We start from the raw sequence: 24,931 nt of genomic DNA, 5'->3' as shown, positions 1-24,931 counted from the left end.
AATCTGACTCTCTTTCATGACCACAGCATGAATTGACCCGTCAGTGTGAGGGGTAATTGAAGTCTCCTGTTGTCACCTCAGTGTGTCTCATGGGTGCCTCCTTGATTTCTTTCCTCATCTCAAGTTTCCCTTCAGTCTTTTATACAGGAGGACAATAGCATTCTCCCACTATTTGCATCACTCCTTGGTTCTGGTAATTTGACCTGGAAAGGTTCAATAGCAGAGTTGGACTCCTGTTGAATCTGATAATAAATGCTCTGAAATGACTACTATTTAGGGCAGTAGTTCTCACACATTTGGCACTAGGACCCACTTTTTAGAATGAGAATCTGTCAGGACCCACCAGAAGTGATGTCATGACCGGAAGTGACATCATCAAGCAGGAACATTTTTAACAATCCTAGGCTGCAATCCTACCCACACTTACCCAGGAGTAAGTCCTATTTACTACTATTGTTAAAATAATATAAATAGTAGCTTGTTAAAAGTACAGGTCTGTAACATTTCCCCAAATGCAGTCACATACCATAGTAGCATCAAGCCTATAATATATTAAAAATAAAATATTGAAATGAGTGGGGACCCACCTGAAATTGGCTTGCAACCCACCTAGTGGGTCCCAACCCAAAGTTTGAGAAACACTGGCAACAATGGGCTTGTCTGATAGTTGGAGTATTTGTAAGACTAGGATTCACTTAGCTGCCCTGTAGGGATCAGGATTCTAGCACCACAGTCCTGAGCTGTGGTTGATGTTATCTGTGAATCCACAGTTGAATGTTGGCTTCTGATCCCAGTCAAATGGAAACAGTTTTTAGTTGGTGAATATCAACTACAATTAAGGCAAATGAGGGAATTTGCTCCAGGAGGGGTAAGAGCCCCTGTTATATCAGCACAGTCCTTTTCTGTAAACTTAAGTGATACGAAGGACAACCTTCATTGTCTAGAGCTGGGCAGACAACCTAATAGCAATGAAGGCAATTGAGCACATTATTCAAAATATACAACTCGCCACAGGGAAGCAGCTGGTGGCAGTTGTTCAGGCCTCATCACTCTTAACCTTACTTTTGAAATTGTCCTCCTTTAAACAAGTAAAAACAGTTAGACATGCTAGATTTAGCAATCAATAGTCAACAGCCCTATATGCACAGATGTCAAGTGACATCTTACCATATCCTTGGTTTGCCCCATATGAGTTTTCAGTTCTTTTTTCCTTTTGTCCAGTGAGTGAGACAGAGTATGTGTATGTAAGGAAGAGTAGATGCCCACCTGTCCCAAAGATGGCTGGCCTGGCCTGAATCTTATTCTTCTGTCCAACTGCACCCAATTCGCTCTTTGTTGGAGCAAAAAGAAACTGCAGAAAGGAAAGCTCTCTACACGTACTCAGAAATACTGTAGATGTTGAATTTCACTTATTTAAATATGGTGGTCCTTTGATTGTATTTACACAGTACTAGTGATGGGAACCACTTCTCTATAAGATCCTGTGGAAAAGACTACTTGCCATTTATAGCAAGAGTGATTATTGCCTAATTCTAGAGTCCATGTGGATGGGGCAGGAGTTGTTATCATTTCCTGTCTGAAACTTGCACAATGTGAGCTGGAATCCCTGCCCTGATACATTTTTAGTCCAGTCTATCCATGTTTATTTTAGAAGTCAACTTGCGTTATATTCAGTGGGGCTTACTCCCAGGTAAGCATGCATAAGACTGCAGTATTTGTATCTGAGGCTCTCAAACCCTTACTTTTCAATTCCCTCATAAATGAACAAGATGGAGCACTTCCCAAATAGCCCAGTATTGTGCTTGGTAATACATTGTGTGTGAAATGAGCGTTTGATCCTTTTCACTCCACCACGACCTCCTTAGGAATGAGTACAGTATCACTAAGCCCGTGGGAAACTTTGAAATGATCCTTGATAGAAGACTTTTATAAATGTATGTTTCGTTTCCTTCTGCTCAGAAGGTGGATAAAAACACCTGCAAGCAATTTTTAAAGAGTTAGTTTTTGGCCTCGCACCCCACCCCCATTGGTTCCCTCTGAATACCAAATTGGCAGGCTACTCAGCTTGGGAAAATGTAAAGGGTTGACTTTTCTTATAAAGATCAAGACAACAGCTTGGAATTTGATGTCTTTCTTATTCCTTTATATCGTATGTCTCATAGCTTTTTATTTTTTCTATCTTGTACTCACACCATCATTACAGCATAGATTGTCTGCCAGTTGCAGGCATGTTGGCAAAGAATAATACCATTGTCACAGTAATTTTTCTGAATCTGGAATATGGGTTGTCACAGAGTCCAATAGCTTGCATAGTACCCAGAGAATTGTGTTTTTAACCCCCAAACTTCTAGTCTGTGACTTTAGGAAAAAGCTTTAGCAGAAGGTGGCTTTAATGGAAAGTGGAGGTGCTTAGGCAGAAGTCTTAGTCTTCTTGAGAGTTTTTACTGAGAGATTCTAGGGATTTTTCACTAGCAGAGTATTAGCCCTCCATTTGAGCTACACTCCTCCCCCCACAGGTTTTTTTTAAAAACTGTATATTTGTTTTTTGCTTATACTGGTTTAGCACCAAAGCACCAAACTGGGGCATGGCTCCTGTGGGGACATGTTCTACAGACGTGAAAGTATTTGGACCTGTGTATCTAACAAGGCTAGTGGAGCCTGATTTTTGAATGTCCCATAAAAGCTGATAACGCAAGAATGTTCTATTCGCAAAGTTCTTTAGTTTTTTCCCCCCTAAAGGTCTAAATTTTGACACTTTGTGGTCAAACTCTGAATCAAAAAAGGCCTTTTTCTCAGACCCCCTCAGGCATACAGCTGTTTTCAATTGTTTCTGACTCTAGTCTAGAGAGAGCCATAAAAATATATCAATGCCAAAAAAAACTCAAGAGCTTTCCCTTGCTTCTCCCTTTTTCTTCCCCCCAAGCCCCCTTTGGCATAATTTTGAATGGAGTGAGAGTTAATATAACCAGAAGAAGGGAGGGGGAATTTCTCCCAGCTACACTTAACGAGTGGGAAGGCAGCATGTTTCTGAAAGTGTGCACCTCATAACTGGAGCAGGGGCTGTCCAGAGAGACTAAGCAGGAGCAACATGATTAATTCCTGCTTGTGTCTTGACGGGTGCATGCTGATTTATTTTTCTTCATTATGAGAAACATAAGGCTTTCCTTTACCTTCCCTCTCTCTTTCCCTCTCCCCTGGGCCCTGTGCAAAACTAGGATTAGCTAGCTAGGCTGGTAGGCAGTAGTCATGGGAACTCCAGACTTCTTGCCCAAGTTGTAAGACACAACATTGTAAGCGGAAGGGAAGAATTAAGCAAGGGGTTTTTTCACGTTAGCCTGGCAGATGCTTCTTGTACTCTTGCACAGTAAGGTACGTGATTGTCCTGAATGAGAAAAGGCACATCCTGCACAAAATTATCTATGCCTTCGGTTTAGCATCAGAGCACCAAACCAGAGAGAAAACAGCAAGGAGTCCCTCAGGAAAAAAAGTAACTGTCTGGATTCTCTTTTGTGGTATGAACCAGCAGGGATAAAACTGAAGCGGGCCTGGTTCCAGCACTTCTGTGTACGTATTTCACAGTTCAGAAATGAAATCAACCCATTTCCTCCAGAAAAATAACAAAATCAAACACCTGGTGGTTGGTTGGTTGTTTTTTTTAATTCTTTATTAGGTGGTATCAAGTAAAATACCTATGCCCCCAGAAAAATTGCAAGGAGTAACATTATGTGATTTAACAGAAGTTGTTTGTACTAGAATTGAAAGATAAAAAGAGCTGCTTCATAATGAACAATCCAACTCATTGATATAATTATCAATTCAACAGGTAAGCTAGCTATAATACAAAAGCTCCTCTACTTACAAACATGTTGAGTTCCAGGGGCTTGTAATTCATTTTGTAATGCCCTTGTCTCTGTTGCTATAGCTGTCAGTTTCATTTGGGAACCTGCCACTGTTGTCAGTTTTACTCCCAAGGTCAGTGGGATGCCACTTGGGATGCCAGTGTTGTTGACACATTCACTGGTGGTGCTGTCAGTTTCACTGCACAGTGGAACGCTCCTGAGTGACTTCCTTACTCTGTGGCATTGGCTGCAAACCAAACTTCAGGGCTGAAAGTGGGTACATACGTTGAATATTCATAAGTTGGTTAGCTTCTGTATTTACAGATATTACATTTGTGATGGTGCTGACTTTTTATGTTACAATTTCACCTTCACTGTTAGAAGGAGGAACCCTGAAGGGAAATATTATCCTCAAAAGTGCTTGCTTTATTTTCGAAAGAGGAAGATTTTTCTTCTAAGCTAGTCATAGGAGTTGTACAAAAGTATAAAGTTTGTTTATAAAGTTGTTTGGTTGAAAATCTATTCCGGTTACATGTATATAAGAACCTTGGTTCAATTCCCAAAATACAGGTGTGCACCCCTGAACAACCTTCCTGCCAGCAACAGGTTGCATATGTGACAGCCGGCACTGGTCAGAAGGTCACACTCCCCAAGCCTCCGAAGCTGAGGGGAGCTCCTCTCCCCTCACCTCCGGAGGCTTTTCTGAAGCTTTGCTCCTGAGGCTTTTCGCATCTGCACGCTGCCTCTTTGAGGCTCAAAAAGTCCCAATTGCATGAGAGATACGACTTCCGAAACCAAAAGTCACGTCTCTCGCACGATTCCGGTATTCTGAGACTTGCAGAACCTCAGAAAACCCTCCAGAGGTGAGGGGAGCGGAGCTTCCCCTCGCCTTTGGAGTCTTCGCATAGTGTCAAGCCCCACTTGATGATGCCAGCCTGCATCCCCATTGTTAGGTGGCACATGGCTGTATGTGTGGTAAAATATTTGGGAGCTTTACTGCATTGGTTTCACATTGGGAATACTCTGCATTTTATGCATTGACTACTATGCCCTCATCTGAAATGAACTCACCTGTACTGTTTTAGAGCAAAGAAAAGTTTCCAGTTTGTCCTGGCATCTTAGCCTGCTCTTGCTATCTGATGGTATATGTACACATAAGATAACCCGCTGTACAAAGTTGGCATACTAAAGTAATTTGTGTTGACTTTATGTATATTAGAAAATGGCATTCGAATCACATCTTGTCTTTTTAGTTTTTGGAACCACTGGAAGCAATGTGTTTGAAATTGTCCTAGTGACATGTCCCACCAGGGTTCTCAGACATGTAAACACAGTGCTGAAATCTCTGTTTGACTTCCTCTGCAGCTGTCTGGTGGATGTGAGTTGACAGTGGTCATCCATGACTTCACAGCATGCAACAGCAATGAACTGACAATCCGTCGTGGTCAGACAGTGGAGGTTCTAGAACGGCCACATGACAAACCTGACTGGTGCCTTGTACGAACCACTGACCGGTCCCCAGCTGCGGAAGGGCTGGTGCCCTGTGGGTCTCTCTGCATTGCTCACTCCAGAAGCAGTATGGAGATGGAAGGCATCTTTAACCACAAAGGTAGGAGGCAGAAGTTCTTTTCCTATGATTTTGTTTAGTAGTGTGCTGGTAAGTACTGTGAGAACTGATGGAGTACTTGGGACGTCGGATGTTTAATCTCTGATGGGTTTATATTGCTACCTGTCTTCAGTGAAGGGGCTCAGTCAGGTTCAGCATTATCCCGTTTATACAGGGTGAGGCTTTATACAACATGTTTGTAGATTACCACATGGATTATTGGGCTAAGGTCACGCTTATTTTTCTCTCTCCTCCATGGAGCATTGGGCCTGCTGTACTGGAGGCTATGGCAGGCTTAGGCAAAGCCATAGTGACTATGCCTTTCAGGCCAAAAGAGGCCATTGTGCCACCTTCCCTGGCAGCACAGAGTGCCCCTAATTGGAGAGGACTTCACCCAGGCCTAGCAGGATTGCATGTCAGCAGGGGAGACTTGAGTTTCCCAGCTGTGGAAGCAACCAAGTCAAGATGTGCAGCTTACAGGGAACTGGTTATGGCTTCTAAATGGTCAGTGTGATCTCATGTTACAGTTTCACACTGTGTCCTCCTATGAAATGAACTCGCATGTACAAACAGCTGAAGCCTCATGTAACTTCAGGAGAAATGGGGGACATAAAAAATATGAACAATAAATTTGGCTGTGATCATTGAATGGTACCATCTGGGAGGTTGGCAGAATCACAGAACATACTGCATGGATTCTTAAAAACACTGCAATATCTTCATTCAGTTACCCATTTGTAAAAGTATGAATGCAAATGTTTCTATTTATTACCATGTAACATTATGAAATTTACACCAGCAGTGATCTTTAAATTCCATTTGTAACTGGGTGCAAGTCTTCCTGCAAATTGCAATCTGATTGGGAAGATTTTATTTGTTATTCAAGCACTAGAGACCAATCCCACCCATCCATTCTTGTCCTTCGGGGCACGCAGAGGACTTGGGCAAAGCAGGAAAGCAAGGTCGATCTCTTTCTTTGTGCTAGTCTTTGAAGAATGCAGAAGCAATAAAGGAGAACTTTGAACTTCCACATTTCTCTCAAAATCTAGCATGAAGTAAGAAGCCTACCCTGTACTTCCCCTGTGCTCCAGTTCTCTGGCATGCACAGAGAATGCAGAGGGTTGGTGATGGGCATGAATAGTGACTAGTAGCTAAACCAAGATTTATAGACCCTGTGTGCATGAGAACACTTCACAGTCAGAAGGAGCCCAAGGAGCAATTTCTGGAGAAAATGTGCGTGCATGCGCGCGTGTGTACAGTATGCTTGTAAAACAGACTCAGATCGTACAAACTGGCTGTTTAAGCTCAGAGCCATTTGTTACACGCTAAATTGGTATAAGACATCCATTTACTAAGAACAGACTGCACTCTGTTTAATGTATTTGTCATGCTCTCATAAGAGTTTGCCTTAGAGGGAGAATGCTGCCTTCATTCTCACACACCCCCTTGCTGTCCAGTGTGCTTTTGGAGAAGTTCAATTCAAAGTAGACTTAGGGAGATTTGAGTTTTTAACTCTAGTTTCTTCTCTTAAAATTTAAGGAGCACCAAATGGGATTGCATCTGCTAGAAACCTTTCTTAAAATAAAAGTGTTAAAGAGGAATTGTAACGTGGCTCCTAAGAGGCCTGTGAATCAGGAAGCCCCAGTTCAAATCTTGTCCCTGCAGTGAATTAGCTGAGTGGCCTTAACCCAGTTCTGCCCACCCCACAGGTTTACACATTTGATCCCTGTTGAGTATATGCAACATTGGGCAGAAATGACTTAAGCAAGCCATTAGTCTTGTGCAATATGGGAATCATCTTTAGTAAAACCTTGGAAATATTATGGAGAGAGTATGAGAAGTGCTTTGAACACTGAACCATACAGATGCCTATTATTAGCACTGCTGTTATTATTATTATTATTATTATTATTATTATTATTATTATTATTATTACAGGGCAAATCCTTGGATTAATTTGCAGCTGAGCTGTAGAGGGATCATTTGCAAGAGATTTAACATTCCTTGAAACATGTGTAAACTATATCTTCTTTCTCCTGCTGTAATATACTGTTTTTTGTTTTCTGTAAAAAAATATGCAAGCCATAAAGCATTTGTGGTGTAGTGCAATATTGCTTTTAACTGTTCCCATTAACAGGGCATCTATGGACAGAGAACTGATGAATGTAGCTACCTTGCAAACTAAATATGTAATCAGTTGCAGTTCATGAATGACACTTGAAGTCCTAGAGGTTTATGATTGAAGAGTTGTTCAGATAAGATACTGTACAGCTGGATTTGTTGGATGAGTGCAGTTGGATTATACAGATGGTATGATGGTTGCTTTTTGCTTCTGTGTCTTGCTGAATGCAAGCCATCATTTTTTGGGAAGCAATCACTTTGACAGCCATGAAGAATTTGTCAGAAATCAGTGGAAGTCAGAGCCATGAGAGGTACTAGCGATGCTGCTACAGCAACAAAATTGGCTGAACATTTTCATGGAGTATATATCCATGATAAGCAATCACCTCTTGTGTGCAGATGGACTTGTTTATAATGTTCCAGTGTAAATGAGGCAAGTGTGAGCAGTGGATTGCCTAGGGAGAGGCTTCAGGTATGTGTTGACATTAGATTGTTGATGCTTCTTAAAAGACTGAACTTTAGGTGAGAGAAACACAATTTCTCAGGATGGCATAGTGCTGGGGTTATCAAAGTGTGGGGTCATGACCTCCAAGGGACATACAAACAGCTTGGAAGAACATCGCAAACTCTGAAGAACTAGGTTCAATCCTTGGAATCTCCAGGTAGAACTGGAGAAGATCCCTGTCTGAGACCCACTACTAGTAAGTATAGGCAGATGGACATATTGTCTTACATACAGCACACTTACAAAATATAGGTCATGACCAGTGTTTTCCCTTTTCACACGACATCCTTCTGCGTTGAGGTGCAGTGTCTCCAGACATGCTGCGATGATGGTATATATCATCTCTGAGCTGCATGGAGCTTGGTTTCAAGCTGCACGTTCACACAGCTTAGGGGGAACAGTAAATGCAAGTAGCCATAATGACGGGTGCAGGTTGCATAAAATTGCCTAATTTTTAAAGGTTGCGGTAGCAAAGTTGGAGAACCCCCTGACTTCGTTCATTCATATTTGGCTATTGCAGCCGGGAGGGTTGCAAGTGAGATGCATGATAGTCTCAATCTTGTACAAGGGGAAATATTCAAAATAAGCCTCTTCTATGACATCTGTGACTACTACCTGAAGAACGGTGTGGCTATTTGCACATTTGCCCAGGCCACACAGCCATCTGCTTTTAATACTGAAGGAACTTCCAAAAGCTGTTCAATATGGCATAGATTTTTGTTCTAAGTGGGGAGAACTCAAGTACCACTGAATATTCTTTGGCCAGTAGGAGAATCGTGTATAGCTCTTTTGATCCCCATTTGTGTTTCCAGAGGTTGTGTTTTTTTTGTCCCTGTAAATTTAGAGGGGGTCAGGGCTGCCACCCTCCCAATCCAAGGGCAACTATATTTTGTCCTCTCTGTTATGGAAGTTAGCTTTGAATGTCATCACACACGAACATGCTATCAGCCAACAGTAAAATAACTGTTACTTGGAAATCTTTGAGGATATCCATGAGCCTTGAACAACGTTTAACACCTTTAAAGAACAGTAACTACAACACAATAGGAAGCAGCTCCATGAGTTTTAATTAGAACAGAAACTTAAGCAATTGTCTTAGTATTAAGTTGCATTATTAACCTTTTTATAGAGAAGTGTATTCTTGGCCAGGGATAGTATCAAAGGCAATGAATTGTTCAGGCTCCTAAGAAGAGCATTACACAATGTCCATGTTGTTTGTTTTGTGTTTACTTGACAGTGTCTAGAAAAATTAAAGGGGAGTTGGTGTTTGGGAACTGTATGTTCTGTTTGCAAGTCATAATTTTATCAATAAATGTTCCAAAGCCAACTTACCCAGGAGCTCAGAGAATTGCATGCAAATACTTGAAAGCCCTCTTGGTTTGGTGTGGCTGATTCGAAGCTCCTCAGAAAACCTAAACTGGTTAAACTGAAATCCTGGCTAGTCATTTATGAATATATTGCTATCTGACTAAAGTTTTGTATCTCCCATTGCGCTAATATCTCATTCACTTGCATCAGTTTTGGCATGACTTATGTAGTTTAGAAGACCTAAGAATGAGCAAGGCCAGTAGAATAATCAAGATGAAATGTCAACTTTGATGCATTTGCCACTCCTGTAGGTTCCTTGTTCCAGTTGTGATTTCATTTAACAGTTCACACTTAGGCTGCAATCCTAACCACACTTTCCTGAGAGTAAGCCCCATTGAACAAAATAGGACTTACTTCTGAGTAGACCTGGTTAGGATGACCTGAGTAGACCTGGTTAGGACCTGGTAGTCACTTTTCTCCTTCAACAGCAAACATTTTAATGCTGTTTACTGACAGACCACCTCGAAGCAATCTCTAAGGCTTTAAACCTTCTCCCATAATTTTATTGGGGGGGGGGGGGCTTTAATAGGATAAAGCAAAGAAAACTGAGCAGTTGGATGTATCTTGCATGAAAAGGCAGTGAATCAAAAGTTATTGAGCACTTGGAAGAAAAGGCCTTTGGGCTGCTTGTGCTCAGATGTGGCTTCCGGCTGACCCAGTCAATAAAAGGTACTTTTGTTTGCAAGGCTAAGAAGCAACCAGAAATAAGGCCCCCCTCACTTTCTGAAAGGAGCTGTTTTCAAATCATTTTATTCCTGCTGACCAACTAATTTTTTATCTGTGAAATGAGGGGAAACCATGAGAATTTCTGCAAACAGGGCAATCTTTGTGTGTTAGTAATGCAAGAAACCAAATCTTACTGGGTGCAGCTGCGCTGGTAGTACTGAAACTGTAGGCACATTGTACAGCAAGGACAAGCAAAACTTAGTCTCTTTCCAGAATTTGTTTTACTGTCACGTTGTATTTACCCACAAAGTATCAATCCCCCCCAAATGATTTATGGAGGGTTCTCTTGTTGGGAAAAGTGATAACTTTTTGGCTAAGGCTGGAGTAATTGGGGAAGGGTGGAGGAAGGGATGAAACTGGCAGGCTGAAATGATTCTTTGCAGTTGAGTTCATGAGCAAGTACTCCCTGTCTGTCTTTCTCCTAGAGGAAATGCATATTGTAAATAGAATTCCTGGTGTTCTGTGTAATTTACTGTCTAATCCAAGCACTGAACAGTTGCAGCATTTTGTCGGACCCTTTGGCTTTTGGGACTGGGTGGCCTTGCATCTTGAGAGAGTGAGCAATTCGGCGCAGTTCCACACTGCGTTGCATCAGAATGACAAATCATGAACTGTATGGTGGAATAACAAAAGTCTGTTCCACAGTTCACTTTTTAACACTAACAGATATGGTTTGTGGCTTGCAAAATCTATGTTTGCCTCTTCTCTGGTAAAATATGGTTGTGGAACTCTCTCAAGATGATTTTTTGTGATTTCATGGTAAATTTGTAACCAACCTGACAGGAGTTACCCCTGGGGGCTGGGGGCCAAGAATAGGCCCTCAGTTTGGCTGTACTTGTCGTAAGAGGCGACTAAACAGCCACCGGGTAGATGGGACTCGTCAGCCTAGGAAGGCAGCTCATCTAAGAGAAGGAAACTCTGATCCCAAACCTCCACTGCCTTGTGGCTACATCCAGTTCTGGAAAAGGCTTCAGGAGTCAACCTCGAGGCAAAATCAGGAGCCGGAGTCCCTTAGGCAGTTCATGGCTGAACACAGTCACGTTCTGGCAACTCCTGCGACGCCGCTGGAACCAACCGTATTGGCTTCTGCCTTTCCATTGGACCATTCCAGCGACGTGGAGAGGGGGGATTTGCTGCATGGGTAACAGCCTATCCTCCATACCTTCTTTACCCAGGCTTCGCGCACTGGAGAGGACACTCCAACTTCGCCATACGGCGTCGGCACAACACGGGAAGCAGCAGTTTACCGGTTATAAGTCTTTGCTCGATTGGCGTAGAGCATGACGCCAGGGGCTGCTTCCGACGGTGGGAGAGATCATTGCATCTCATTGGGCAGCTACCGCCCGCCTTAAGCTGGGCAGTCCCCAGCCAGTAAGGTGTTGCCTCGCCACGGTCCGTTAACCTCATGGGGTGCGTGGGGTTTAGGGTGAAAACCGACAAGCGGATCGACAACTCTGCACCATGCAACAGAAAACAGAAAACTACTGCCCTAAAGCTGGGCACCTGGAACGTTAGGACAATGACACCTGGCTTCTCTGATGACCTGCAAGAAATAGACGACGCACGCAAAACAGCTGTCATCGACATGGAGCTGAGCAGACTGCAGATGGACATCGTCGCCCTTCAAGAGACTAGGCTGCCAGATTCCGGATCTGTCAAGGAGAGAAATTTCTCATTTTTCTGGCAGGGAAAACCACCAAACGAAACCAGGGAACATGGCGTTGGCTTTGCGGTCAGAAATACCCTGCTGAAATCCATCATCCCACCTACTGTGGGAAGTGAAAGAATTTTGTCCCTGCAGCTCCAGTCATCAGCAGGACCTATCACTCTCATCAGTGCTTATGCACCGACTCTGTCGTCTCCAGCAGAAGCCAAAGACAAATTCTATGATGACCTGGCCACCACTGTCAAGAAAATCCCTGTAAAAGAGCCATTGTTCATCCTCGGCGATTTCAATGCTAGAGTTGGTGCTGATAACAGTTCATGGCCCACTTGCTTAGGTCAGTTTGGCACTGGGAGGATGAACGAAAATGGCCAACGCCTGCTAGAGTTTTGCTGTCATCACGGTCTCTGTGTCAGCAACACATTCTTCAACACAAAGCCCCAACATAGAGTCTCTTGGAGACATCCAAGATCAAAGCACTGGCACCAGCTCGACCTGATCCTCACCAGACGCTCCAGCCTTCCCAGCATCAAGATCACACGCAGTTATCATGGTGCTGCCTGCGACACTGACCACTCCCTGGTGTGCAGCAGAGTGAAACTGCAAACAAAGCGACTGTATCACACGAAAAAGGAAGGAAGACCTCGCATTGATACCAGCAAGACCCGGGATCAGAGAAAAGTGGAGGAATTTGCACAAGCGCTTGAGGAATCTCTTCCAGGCCCGGCCGACGCAAACGCATCCAGCAGATGGGAACATTTCAAGAATACCGTTTACAACACCGCCTTGTCCATATTCGGCAAGAAGACCAACAAGGCGGCAGACTGGTTTGAAGCCCACTCTGAGGAGTTGACACCAGTCATTGAGGAAAAGAGGAGAGCTCAAGCAGCATACAAGGTCTGTCCCAGTGAGCGCAACCTGCAGGTCCTCCGAACTGCTCGCAGCAAAGTCCAACAGACTGCCAGGAGATGTGCTAACGACTACTGGCTCCAGCTCTGTTCCGAGATACAGATAGCAGCTGACACGGGCAACATCAAGGGGATGTATGATGGTATCAAGCAGGCCCTAGGTCCAACACAGAAGAAAATTGCCCCTCTGAAGTCTGCCACAGGCGAGGTCATCCAGGATCGGGCGCAGCAGATGGAACGCTGGGTGCAGCACTACTCTGAGCTATATTCCAGAGAAAATGTAGTCACCGAAGAAGCACTGAACAACATTGAGTGCCTGCCTGTGCTGGAAGAGCTTGACAGTGAACCAACCCTAGAAGAACTTCACGTGGCCCTGGACTCCCTTGCCTTTGGCAAGGCACCTGGAAAAGACAGCATCCCTGCTGAAGTCCTAAAATGCTGCAAAGAGATCATCGTCACTGAGCTGCATGAAATCCTCTGTCTCTGCTGGAGAGAAGGTGGAGTACCTCAAGACATGAGGGATGCAAACATCATCACGCTGTACAAGAACAAAGGTGACAGGGGTGACTGCAACAACTACCGCGGCATCTCTCTCCTTAGCGTTGTAGGAAAGCTGTTTGCCCGAGTTGTACTAAAGAGGCTCCAGGTACTTGCAGAGAGCGTCTATCCAGAATCGCAGTGTGGATTCCGAGCCAACAGGTCCACCACTGATATGGTATTCTCCCTTAGACAACTGCAGGAGAAATGCAGGGAACAACGACAGCCACTCTTTATAGCCTTCATAGATCTCACGAAGGCTTTCGACCTGGTCAGCAGAGACGGCCTCTTCAAGATTCTCCCCAAGATTGGATGTCCACCCAGGCTCCTCAGCATCATCAGATCCTTCCACAAGGACATGAAGGGCACTGTTGTCTTCGATGGCTCCACATCAGATCCTTTTGACATCCGAAGCGGAGTGAAGCAGGGCTGTGTTCTTGCACCAACCTTGTTTGGAATTTTCTTCGCTGTCCTGCTGAAGCAGGCCTTTGGAACTGCAACAGAAGGCATCTATCTCCGGACCAGATCAGACGGAAAGCTCTTCAACCTCTCCAGACTGAGAGCAAAATCCAAAGTCCAGCTGAAATGTCTGCGTGACTTCCTCTTTGCCGACGATGCAGCTGTCACTACCCACTCTGCCAAAGATCTCCAGCAGCTCATGGATCGTTTTAGCAAGGCCTGCCAAGATTTTGGACTGACAATCAGCCTGAAGAAAACACAGGTCATGGTTCAGGATGTGGACTCACCTCCCTGCATTACAATCTCTGAGCATGAACTGGAGGTTGTCCATGACTTTGTGTACCTTGGCTCAACGATCTCCGACACTCATTCTCTCGATGCCGAGCTAAACAGGCGCATCGGTAAAGCAGCTACCACGTTTTCCAGACTCACAAAGAGAGTCTGGTCCAACAAGAAGCTGACGGAACATACCAAGATCCAGGTCTACAGAGCTTGCGTCCTGAGTACACTTCTGTACTGCAGCGAGTCATGGACTCTTCGCCCACAACAGGAGAGGAAACTGAGCGCTTTCCACATGCGCTGCCTCCGACGCATCCTCGGCATCACCTGGCAGGACAAAGTTCCAAACAACACAGTCCTGGAACGTGCTGGAATCCCTAGCATGTATTCACTGCTGAAACAGAGACGCCTACGTTGGCTTGGTCATGTCGTGAGAATGGATGATGGCCGGATCCCAAAGGATCTCCTCTATGGAGAACTCGTGCAAGGAAAGCGCCCTACAGGTAGACCACAGCTGCGATACAAGGACATCTGCAAGAGGGATCTGAAGGCCTTAGGGATGGACCTCAACAAGTGGGAAACCCTGGCCTCTGAGCGGCCCGCTTGGAGGCAGGCTGTGCAGCATGGCCTTTCCCAGTTTGAAGAGACACTTTGCCAACAGTCTGAGGCTAAGAGGCAAAGAAGGAAGGCCCATAGCCAGGGAGACAGACCAGGGACAGACTGCACTTGCTCCCGGTGTGGAAGGGATTGTCACTCCCGGATTGGCCTTTTCAGCCACACTAGACGCTGTGCCAGAACCACCTTTCAGAGCGCGATACCATAGTCTTTCGAGACTGAAGGTTGCCAATATGACAGGAGTAGCTCCGTCTTTCATATCCTGTCATTTGTTTGTAGTTGTAAATGCATTCAAGTAAATGCATTTCTTTATTGATCTAAAATAGATTTATTCATTAGATCCAAGTAAACAAATATAAACTCCATAGAATTGGCTTGTGGTAAACCGAGATCTCCAAGCAGACTTTTTATTCCTCAGTTCATCCTCTTGTAGCTCTGATGTAAGGAGGATCTTTAGTCTGATTCGTATGACCATCTGGTTTGGGGGGGGGGGTAGCTTTTTGAAAACACTACCAATGTTGGCTCTGCTTGTGGTGAGCCAGTTTTATACAATTTGTGTCCCTGAGCACAGATTTTGCTTTACTCACTTAAGATGGTTTGTAGTGCTGCACAAAAAGGCATGTGGATGTCGCCAGTTCACAATGACCAGAGAACCAATGTGCATGGTGATGGTTTTTCAGGTGAGTTGCTAGCCCTATCTACCAAGTAGTCACTTCAATCAGCCCTTGTTCATAGCACTAACTGAGCCTGCAATACATTTCTGATTCTCTAAACCAGCCATTCTCAACCTTTTTTTGGCTATGGCACCTTAGGAACTCTTCTCAGATTCCAGCCCCCCATCAAACAAACAAACAAAATTCTGCTCTTCATGGCTCTCTGGGGGCTTTATGGCTCCATTTGAGAATGACTGCTCTAAACCATGGCTTCCAGGATTATCTGAAATAACCCTTAGTAATAGTTTGCATTGGAGTTGCATTGTACCTAGATACTATATTAAAACAGCAAAAATGCAGCTCCCTTAACAATATAGGCTTCATTTTCTGCACTATATTAAATTTGCTCTTTCTAGTTATTAGAGGCAGCTCTAAGCAGTTATATTGGGGGGGGGGAGAAAGCCACATTTGTTGCAAGAGTTACATAATGGGAATTCTGAAACAAAGATAGAAAAGACTGTTCAACAGGAATTGCATGATAGTGTGGTGAATGTACGGCTGTTCTGGTAATTGCTTGGGACTGTATCTAGCTTAAAGAAACTGGGCTTGAAAATTGTGGCCTTTACTTGCTGCCACCTTGAACACATGTAAACTCCATATATGTGTGGCAACATAGATGTGAGAGGAGGTGTTGAATTTGGCTGTGCGCATACTATTTTCATATTTCTAATGTTTAAATGAAACTCCACCAGTACAAGAAAGTTCCTCAAGGAGTGACAAAATTGCTCATCCTAATTTAAAGTTAGTAGGAAAGTGGAAAAGGGGATGTGTGTTTTTTCATTCCAGAACACTGATTAGAACAGAGGTAGGCAAGATCAGTTTGGACATGTACAGACACCAAATCAGTCCCTTCTCCCGTGATATTTTCTAAAAGATTCTACCTTCCCTTTGCAAGTAGTTTCTGGTGTTTGTGATTATGATGGTAATACGTTGAACCAGATAACACTACAAAGAATCCCTAATTCACTATGTTAAAACATAGAATTTCTAAGTTCACGTTGTGAATAACATGCTCTTGGGGCCTTGATGGTAGATGGACCACATCATTTTTCACCATGTGAAGAAGTGTTTGAAAATTAATCGTGCATGGTACTTTTTGCTAACTGAATTGGAGCTTCCCAAAGGAGCAAAGCGGATGAGCTAATTGACAGTGCAGCCAAGAATTTGCTTGAACTTCAGTTAGACTGCTTACGGTAGAAAGTAAGCCATCGCATCTGGCTATTCCCACATGTGAGCCTGTGCAGGGCAGTGAGTCAGAAAAGAGCATCCCCTGAAGGGAGTTGCTGCACTTGAAGCGAGGGAAAGGGCTTTAAAAGAGCTGTAAACTTAAACTTACTCTACCCTCAGCTCTTAGCTAGGGAGCTTTCAGTGGGAAAGGGAAGAGGAGAACACTGTGTGTTGAAATCCTTTTCAGGATTGTGCAGAGGGGAGAGGGAGAGTGTTTTGCAGAAGCTCACCATTCACCATGTCATCCGGAGTTGAGCAGATTGATACCCTGGAATCTCTTCACTCTCCATACTGTGGAAATGGGCAGCCTGGCAGCTGTAAATACTGGATCCTGGACTTGGGTACAAATGGCAGGCAAATGTTAGCCGGGGGGAGAGAATGTTTTGTTTTCCATTTCAGATGCAGATGATTTTAATAGTATGATGAAGGTTTTAACTAAGAGTTTAAAGTGGTTTCAGATAAATTCTGGGAAACGTACAAGAGCCTTATCTCCAAAGCTAAAATAAAGCTCTGATTCTATTTTGGCATGTTTAATGGGAATATGCAAGTCAGGAAGGGGAAGGCTGGAACTGCTGCATTTATATAATGAACTACCTAATTATATGTATCCATAGCAGAATAAAACTGCAACGTATTGGCATGATATGAGTGAGAGGGAGATGTATGGATCTGATTTTCTTCTCTTTATGCAACACTTTAAAAAAAATCATCCCTAGCATGAGAGAAATCGGTACAGAAGATGTTGCCATAAAATACAATTAGGCACAACAGAAACCGAAAAGGAAACTATGTTCTAATAGTAGCCAGTGAAGTATCTTTTATACAGTGTATCTTCAAAAGATGAACAAATAATAACCAGCTTCAGATTTTTCCCATTATCTATATGTTCCACCTCAGACAGACAGCAGAGTTGTCAGTTTAACTCTCAACCTAATCAAATTTCTTAAGGTGTTCTAAAAAGAAGTAACTTTTCTTTTTAGGTAAATTGATACTTTTGCAATTAAATGGAAACCCTCTATGATAACTGATTTTGTTTTCTGATAAAAAATTTGTTAGTGCTGCTTTTACATTTCTGTTGAAAGATCTGAGAGGAATCTTTGCATGATAAACATAAAATGCAGGGATTTGTAGTAAAGTTTGCTGAATTTCTTTCATTGTCAGAGTATGGTTACAATGTTTCTGGGTCTTTCTTTATGTACTGTATCTTGATTGCAATCAAAAAGCAGCCTCAGATGTTCCGGGATCTAAAGTGTTCAGTATTAACTATGTGCATTCCAATCCCATGTGTATTTTTTCAGAAGTAAGTCCCAGTTAATCCAATGGAACTTACAAATAAATGTTTTTAGGATTACTTTAGAATGAATTAGGAGCATTTATTTAGAAAGACCATTGGGCATGTATCTGCAAGCTTTTCATTACTGGTAAGTATAATAGCATAAAGTTTAAATGATGCTTGACGTATGTCTGAGATGAAAGGAGAATAGTATGGGTGTATCTTTTTATGGAAGTTTCGAGTGGAAGATCTGTACCATGGCCAAGCTAAAAATTGTGTATCCTCACGCTGCTGTTCATAATGGTGATCCTTACAGCTCCAAGAATAGAATAGACTTTCCCGAGGAACATCTGACATCTTCCCAGATGCACTACTTAGCAGAAATGTTCCTCAGATGCTACAGCCTGCAGTGCTCTTGGGACAGGTGCTGTACCAAATCAGGTAGACAAGCAAATCCGTTGTGTGTTACATTTGCCAGCTTAGACTCACAGCATGCTCACACTGGTTGCTAGCAGTGGCAAGTAAGTGCACCTTGCTACATAGCACACATTTTTAAAAATCGTGCTGGATTTGTGAAGAGGCTAAGGGGGGGAAGCGAGTTTAAAATAGACAATGGGAAGGACCAACAATGAGCATCTTAATTTCCATGTTTTTGTGGCCAGTGCACCGCATATGTTGGTGGCATTCTAGAAATAATTGTGGCAGCAGTAGTGCCTTCAGCTTGCATTCATTGATATTTACTGTATTTTCTAGTCCATGACACTGTGTCTCATGCCTCAGACTTGGATCATTATTATTGCAAATTTTAGTGTGTGTTGGGGAGGAAATACGTAAAATTCACCCAAAGTTTTACCCCCTTATGCCTCAAGTTAAAAATGGCTAGCAAATAGTCACATTGCAGTGAGCTGAGTCACCTGGCAAGAAGTTTCTGCTTCCTGGGGGCTGTGCAGTCTATCCCAGTTTTCCCCACTTCCTTTTGACACCTTGCAATAGAACACCATCTATAAAAGATGCTTTGGGGCAAGTCAGCAGAAATGTCTTTTATACTATAAACTGAAACCTGATTGAATACTGTTTGGGGTATTTCATATCGCTGATTCAGTATCAGTATTGCCTGTTGCAATCCAACTGGCAAACGCACCTCTTTGTCTGAGCCATGGCTGCTACTTTTTAAAACACAAAGAGCATTTCTGTAGAACTTCTCCCCCAGACTTCTATGGTTGCTGAAATCATACGTAGCTGGGCCATGTTGAAAGATTGGTCATAGCTGGAGAACAGCATGTTTTCTTGCACAGTAGATCTTAGAATACTTAACCATGCTAGTTTTTAAAACAAAACTGAATATGTTCATGTTGAGCTGTTACATCACACTGCAAAAACAAGTGGGCTGGCAAATTCGGTCCCATCAACTAAGAAAACTGCTGGGAGGAAGATGTGGTGGAGGAAAACCAATGCTGTCACCCTAGTGTCCAGCCAAATGTAGCCTGCTGTAGAAAACAAGTCCCCAGTTGGGGAGGCAGGCAGACAAAACCATAAAACACCTGTGTGAGAAAACGCTGTCTCAGAGAACAGTTTTCAGCAAGGAAGAAAAGTCATGTTTACTTTGAGAAGCAATGAGGTGCAGCAAAGGATGTTGGCTTTGTAAGTTTCACAAAAGTTAAAACTATTTTTGTTATTTTTAAAATATCCTGAGGTGTAACTAGGGGAGATGGTATGAATTATTTCTGCTTCGCTGACGGATCATAGGGATCCACATTTCAGCAACAAAATTGGAAAGAAGCATGAGTTCACTTTTATTTAAAAACGAAGCACCATTCAAGCCAGCACGGGCTGCTTGATTCTTCTTGATGCAGGGAGTGGTCCATTTTTGCCCATTCCTGAGCCTTAAATGGACATGGCTATCATTTCAGGGATCTGACATGCCAGTTTAGGGCATCCAGTCCCCACAGTCAAAATCCACGCTGACTATCTTCTTCTGATATAGTCTGGAGTGTGTATAGCCCTATCCATGAAATATCCTGTGCTTCTGGTTTTATATTGTCATGCTCTACAAAGAGGACTGGTAGCTGCCATGTGGTTGCACCCAGAGAGAGTGGGGCTGCTTCTGCTCATGTAGAGCTCCCATATATAGTAATGTATTTATTGGCACAATTGATTCTGGCTCTGCTTACTGATTAAATGGAACACGCAGTTTTGCGTGCTGACTGCTCTTCACATCATCCAGTTTGTATATGTATGTAATAAAAGACCCCCATTCTTACTTGAAGATAGTATTACTATGAAGTTGTTGCTGGGAAAGGGCTCTCAGGAAAAGAGGGTGAAAACTGGAATGCAGTAAAGTAACCAGTGTAGCTGACAGGGTGGTGTAACTCTTGGATGTGAGCCAGTTCTGAAAGACACATATAGCTCTAGTCTTTGTGGCACAGATGGAAGTTGTTAAATGTGTTGCTATAGTCCCTTGCCAGAGCCAGCCAGAACAATGGACTGCAAAATCTCTCCTGGAATGGAGCACATCTGGGTGCTGGAGAGAGGCATGCCTGTGGGTTAATGTACTGCAGGCCCATGCTTCCCTTCCACCTTCTCTCTGCAGGGACTTTTAAAAGCTCTTTTGTCCACAATTCACAAACAGGAAGTTGCAGCTGAAATCTCATTTTAAGAAACACTTTGTGTTAGAAAATCCTTTTTGTCTTGTGGAGGGAGATTGAAGCATTAGAGGAATTCACAGATCTTCCTGAAGAGACTTGAGTGTGGGGGGAGGGGGGCATTTTACTAATGCGGGATAATGTTCACATTCTTTAGGAACACTTTATTAGATTAGTGATTCCACTGAGTAATGAGCAACATGATGATGATACTGCTTTACAGTAACAAGGAAATAAAAAATCAGGTTACATAGCGAAATAATAAATGGTTCCCTGTCCCCAAAGGGCTTGCAGTCTAAAAAGTTGCACAAGAAGTTCCAGCAAACAGACTCTAGAAGGGATGTTACACCTGCATGAATGGGTGCAGTTGCTCTCCGGCTGTTAAATTGGAGAGCTCTTAGCACAAGCAGGGATGAGAGACCTAATGTAGTGAGAAATATCATCATTCTCTCCCACCTGTTCCTTTAAAAATATACTTGCTCTCCAAAATCTCAGTCCATGTGTACATGTCCATAACTTGATAATGGTAGTAGCAAGCGATAAGACACATGTAAATGAGCAATTGCAAACCAGATACCACAGTGAAATTGTATATTGCTTTGCATTACAGTACCTTAAACTCAGTTCTTTTTATGGAATCAGTTTGCACATAGAGCTCCAAATTAAATGATGTGTGAACCAGCCTGGGTCACCTTTCAGAGGGTCAAAAAGATGTGGTGCAGGACATCTGTGCCTGAGATTTCCTGCTTTTTTAAAATTAATGAGCAATCTCAGCTGGTTGCTTTGAAGGAGGCCATCCCTCTTCTTCCCTCCCCCCACCCGCAAGCTGCTAATAGCTTGAATGGGAGTTATGGGGGGGTAGCTCTCTGGGGAAAGATGTTTAACTCTTTCCTCTTATGCCCTTTCTTCATCCTTCAAGGCAATTGGCTAAGGCTTCTAATAAGTTGTTTTGAGAGATTCTTGTTGTGGATCTCCTGCAACATTAACCTGGTGTGCTTTGGGCAATATTGCACTATAACAGTGGTTCTCACCCTTTTTAGCCTGGGACCCACTTCTGAGAATGACATTCTGTCTGGGGCCCACCGGAAGTGATGCCATAGCCAGAAATGACATCATCAAACAGGAAGTGACATCGCTGTGATGTCAGAGCCAGAAGTGATGTCATCAAGCAGGAAGTTCTTGCCTAGAAACGCAAACTGTAAATGACAAGAGACAGTATTCCAGCTCAGAAGTTTCTTCCAATTCTCCCTGCCCTCAGTACCATTGCTATCGAGGAAAAAAATATCAAGCAAACAATAAAACATTTGGAACAAAATATTTGTTGTATTTATTTACTACTGTTTTTATTTCTGTCCTTATTTACAAAATCTCAAGCTACCGCTTGTATTGTGCTTGAAGCTAACAAACATTGATGTGGCTATTGATACTGTGCTCAGCATTAGTCAGGAAACAAGTGCACCCTACTCATGCACCTCAATACAAGAAGTAGCTTGAGCTTTTGTAAATAAAGGAAATTAAAACAGTAGTATCCTCCTCAGAAGGAAGGTAAGCAGGGACGCTTCCCCTCATCTCCCCCAAGCCTAAGCACGTCTACTCAGAATTGACTCCCATTGTTGGCAGTGGGGCTTACTTCCAGGTAAGAGTAGACAGAATTGCAGCCTAAGAGAGAAGTAAGGAAAGGGGAAGGGTGCATATCATAGAAGCGGCTGGGGGAGCAGCACTCTCCCTGGGTGCTCCCCCTCACATGCCAGGCTTGCCCTTCCTCCTCCCCCCAGCTGCTCTCTTGGCAGCCAGGCAACCAGGGGAGCTGCTCTGTCTTGCAACCCCAAGGCAGCCCGTCCTGTCAAGGCAGCCAAGCTGACAAAGGTTGGTGGGGAGAAGCCTGGCTGGCTCGTCCACCTCTCTCCCGGTCCTTCTTTGCCTGCAATCCAAGCCTGCACTCCGTGATTGGCCCCCCTGAGGGAAGCCTCCAAGTACAGAGGGAGGTCCAACTGAAAGGCAGCAGCACGCTTTCTAGGGAAAAGCAGCATGCTGCTTCCTTTGCACATGTGCAAGCCACTCTTAGTTATGTCTCAATGCCAGGAAGCTTAAAATGGCAACACCCAGGCTTCACCCACTTCCAAAATGGTGCCGCCTAGGTCTTTTGCCATCTTCCAAGATGGCTGCCACCAGCTTCTTGCAACCCACCAGAAATTGGATCACGACCCTCCAAGTGGGTCCCGACCCACAGTTTGAGAACCACTGCACTAGAATAAGAAGGACTCACAGCATAGGCTCCTACCACACAGTTTGAGGCTGCGTACCTTACTTCTGGGAAGGAATTGTGCTGCCACATATCCCAGGATACAAGAATAACATAATAAGAGAGTCTTAGAATACTAGACCTCCCCTGTGATTGAACGCTAGAGCTTGATTGGTACCAAAAAAGACTAACAGTGCAATTCTGTGCAGATCTACTCAGAAATAAGTCCTACAAAATTGTTCCTACAACAGCAGCCTAAAGGATGCATCAGGCATCAAACTCATTAGAATTCCCTGACTTTCTCAGTTGAATCTCAGCCATAATCTTTCAGTCATTTCCTCTGAGTTAGTCCCAGTGACTCCATTGTGACGGCTCCAGAATAAATGAGTTTGTGGGTTCACTGGCCCATGATATTTCTATCGATTTTTGAATAGAGTACTTTGTTCTATGTTGTTTTTTTTAATTCTTAGGAAAGCAAAAAATATAAAACTCGGATAAGTAACAGGCATTTGGTTAGAGCCCCCAAGAGTTGAGTTACTAATTCTTCAGAATAAGGCACGATCATTTCTCAGGGCATGACTTGTTTTATCAGACTTGGACTGCGTATTTATATATTGCCAAAAATGCATTTATTCTTCAAAAACGATGTATTATGTGATTGTAAGTTTATCCGCAGAGCCTTTCAAGTTGTGCCCTGATCTTTTCCTTATGTTAATAGGTAAAGGGGTTAAGATTCTTGGATGGGGGAAGGCTCTGAGGGAAAAGAGCTGGCTTGGAACCTCACTAAATACACTGGATCCCTTTGTGACCCGCAGTTTCATAGTACACTTTGCACTATAACTGTGAGCTGAGATCAGCAACAAGAATGAGAGAACACCCACTGCACAACTCTAATTAATTTTTAGCAGTAGTTCAACAAAGATTACACGTTCATTGCAAATTGTCAGAAGGCTCAAAGAGGACCCCACTGTGTTGTCACCAAAATGCCGGGGACAAGGCTTGTTTCCTGATTAAAGCTGGAGACATGCCTCAGCTGACACTCGGAAAGAGAGGCATGTTTTCCTGATCCATTCCCAGAACAAATAGACAGGCATCTTCCTTGTGATGGCTCTGGCCTAGCAATTTCTAAGGCACTGGTCATTCTTCTGGGATTCAGGGTGCCTGCCAGGAAATTGAGATGCACCCTCTGTCTCTCAGGATGATGTTGCTGTCAGTACGTTGGCCAAGAGAGGTTGGCTCAATTTTTAAAGGGGTGTACAGAGATGATTATCTTGAAGAGGGACCTTTGAGTGCCCTAAATAAGCACAGGTAATTAGAGTTGAAGAAAAGTGATGCTGCTGCTTTTACTTTATTGGGGAGGGCTAGCAGTGTTTGTGCAGGCAGCATATCTTACCCATTCAGCAGCTTGTTCATTTGATTCTTTCTTTGTGATAATGGTAACAGATTCAGAGTGAAAGGCGCTAGGAAGTGATTCAGCAGGAAAAGCTTTGGGGATTCCTGCACTTCTTTCCTCCCCCCAGAATGCTGCCTTTGAACAGAGCTCATCATAACCTTAGAGGGCAAAAGTGAGACATGCCGCAAAAATGTAGCAGTTAAAACATGGAACACTTGGCATGCTCATACTAAAACAGGCCTCATGGTATAGAGATGTTTTGCCAGAAGAAAACCCTGAAGTCATATCCATATAAACCCCAAAGCTCAGGTTTCAATCTGGACTGAGAGCTGAGTTGGATGGATTAACTGCATTGTATAAAGCGATGCCTGATTCAGTGAGGGGACCCCTTGTTTTTGGATGCTGGCAACGTATTTCCTCCCCCCCCCCCCTTGCCTGTAGTTTGGCAAGCATCTTCCTTGAGGCAGGAGGTTGAAATCCCATTTCCTGTTAGGTGGGGTTATTAGAAGTTGGGAGCTCATAAAAATACATTCAGGGAAAGGGTGAAATGGCAGCCACGTCACACATGTTCATATGCGGAGCTAGGTATGTTTTCTTGCCCTTTCTGTGTAGCCCAGGGTTCTGTGTCTGGAATGCAGCCCTGCTCATTCCCTTGATGCAGATAAAGAAATAGCAGCCCATGCCATGCCCATTATGCCTGTGCACAGAAGAGCATGCAGAAGATCCTGCAGGGAGCGGTTTATGGCAGGAGCCTCTTTTTCTTTGCCATCTCAGCTTTTTTCAATCAATGGAAGGTGCAAACTGAGTGGCTTCTC

The 24,931-nt window shown here is 43.6% G+C and overlaps 1 protein-coding gene across 5 annotated transcripts in view; it reads left to right on the top strand.

The window, feature by feature from the left end:
- Positions 1-24,931, top strand: part of TRIO (trio Rho guanine nucleotide exchange factor) — a 272,849-nt gene that overhangs the window by 190,436 nt on the left and 57,482 nt on the right. For 4 of the 5 annotated variants that reach the window (XM_066626080.1, XM_066626079.1, XM_066626081.1 and 1 more), the window contains one exon: positions 5,205-5,448. In XM_066626080.1, the coding sequence (XP_066482177.1) occupies positions 5,205-5,448 (244 nt within the window). Of the gene's footprint in view, positions 1-5,204; positions 5,449-18,155; positions 18,185-24,931 lie in introns of those variants that run through there. The other variant, XM_066626084.1, reaches the window with a different exon arrangement.

The sequence above is a fragment of the Tiliqua scincoides genome, chromosome 4, assembly GCF_035046505.1.
Source record: "Tiliqua scincoides isolate rTilSci1 chromosome 4, rTilSci1.hap2, whole genome shotgun sequence".
NCBI classification, from domain to species: domain Eukaryota; kingdom Metazoa; phylum Chordata; class Lepidosauria; order Squamata; family Scincidae; genus Tiliqua; species Tiliqua scincoides.
This window is presented reverse-complemented; position numbering and strand designations above follow the sequence as displayed.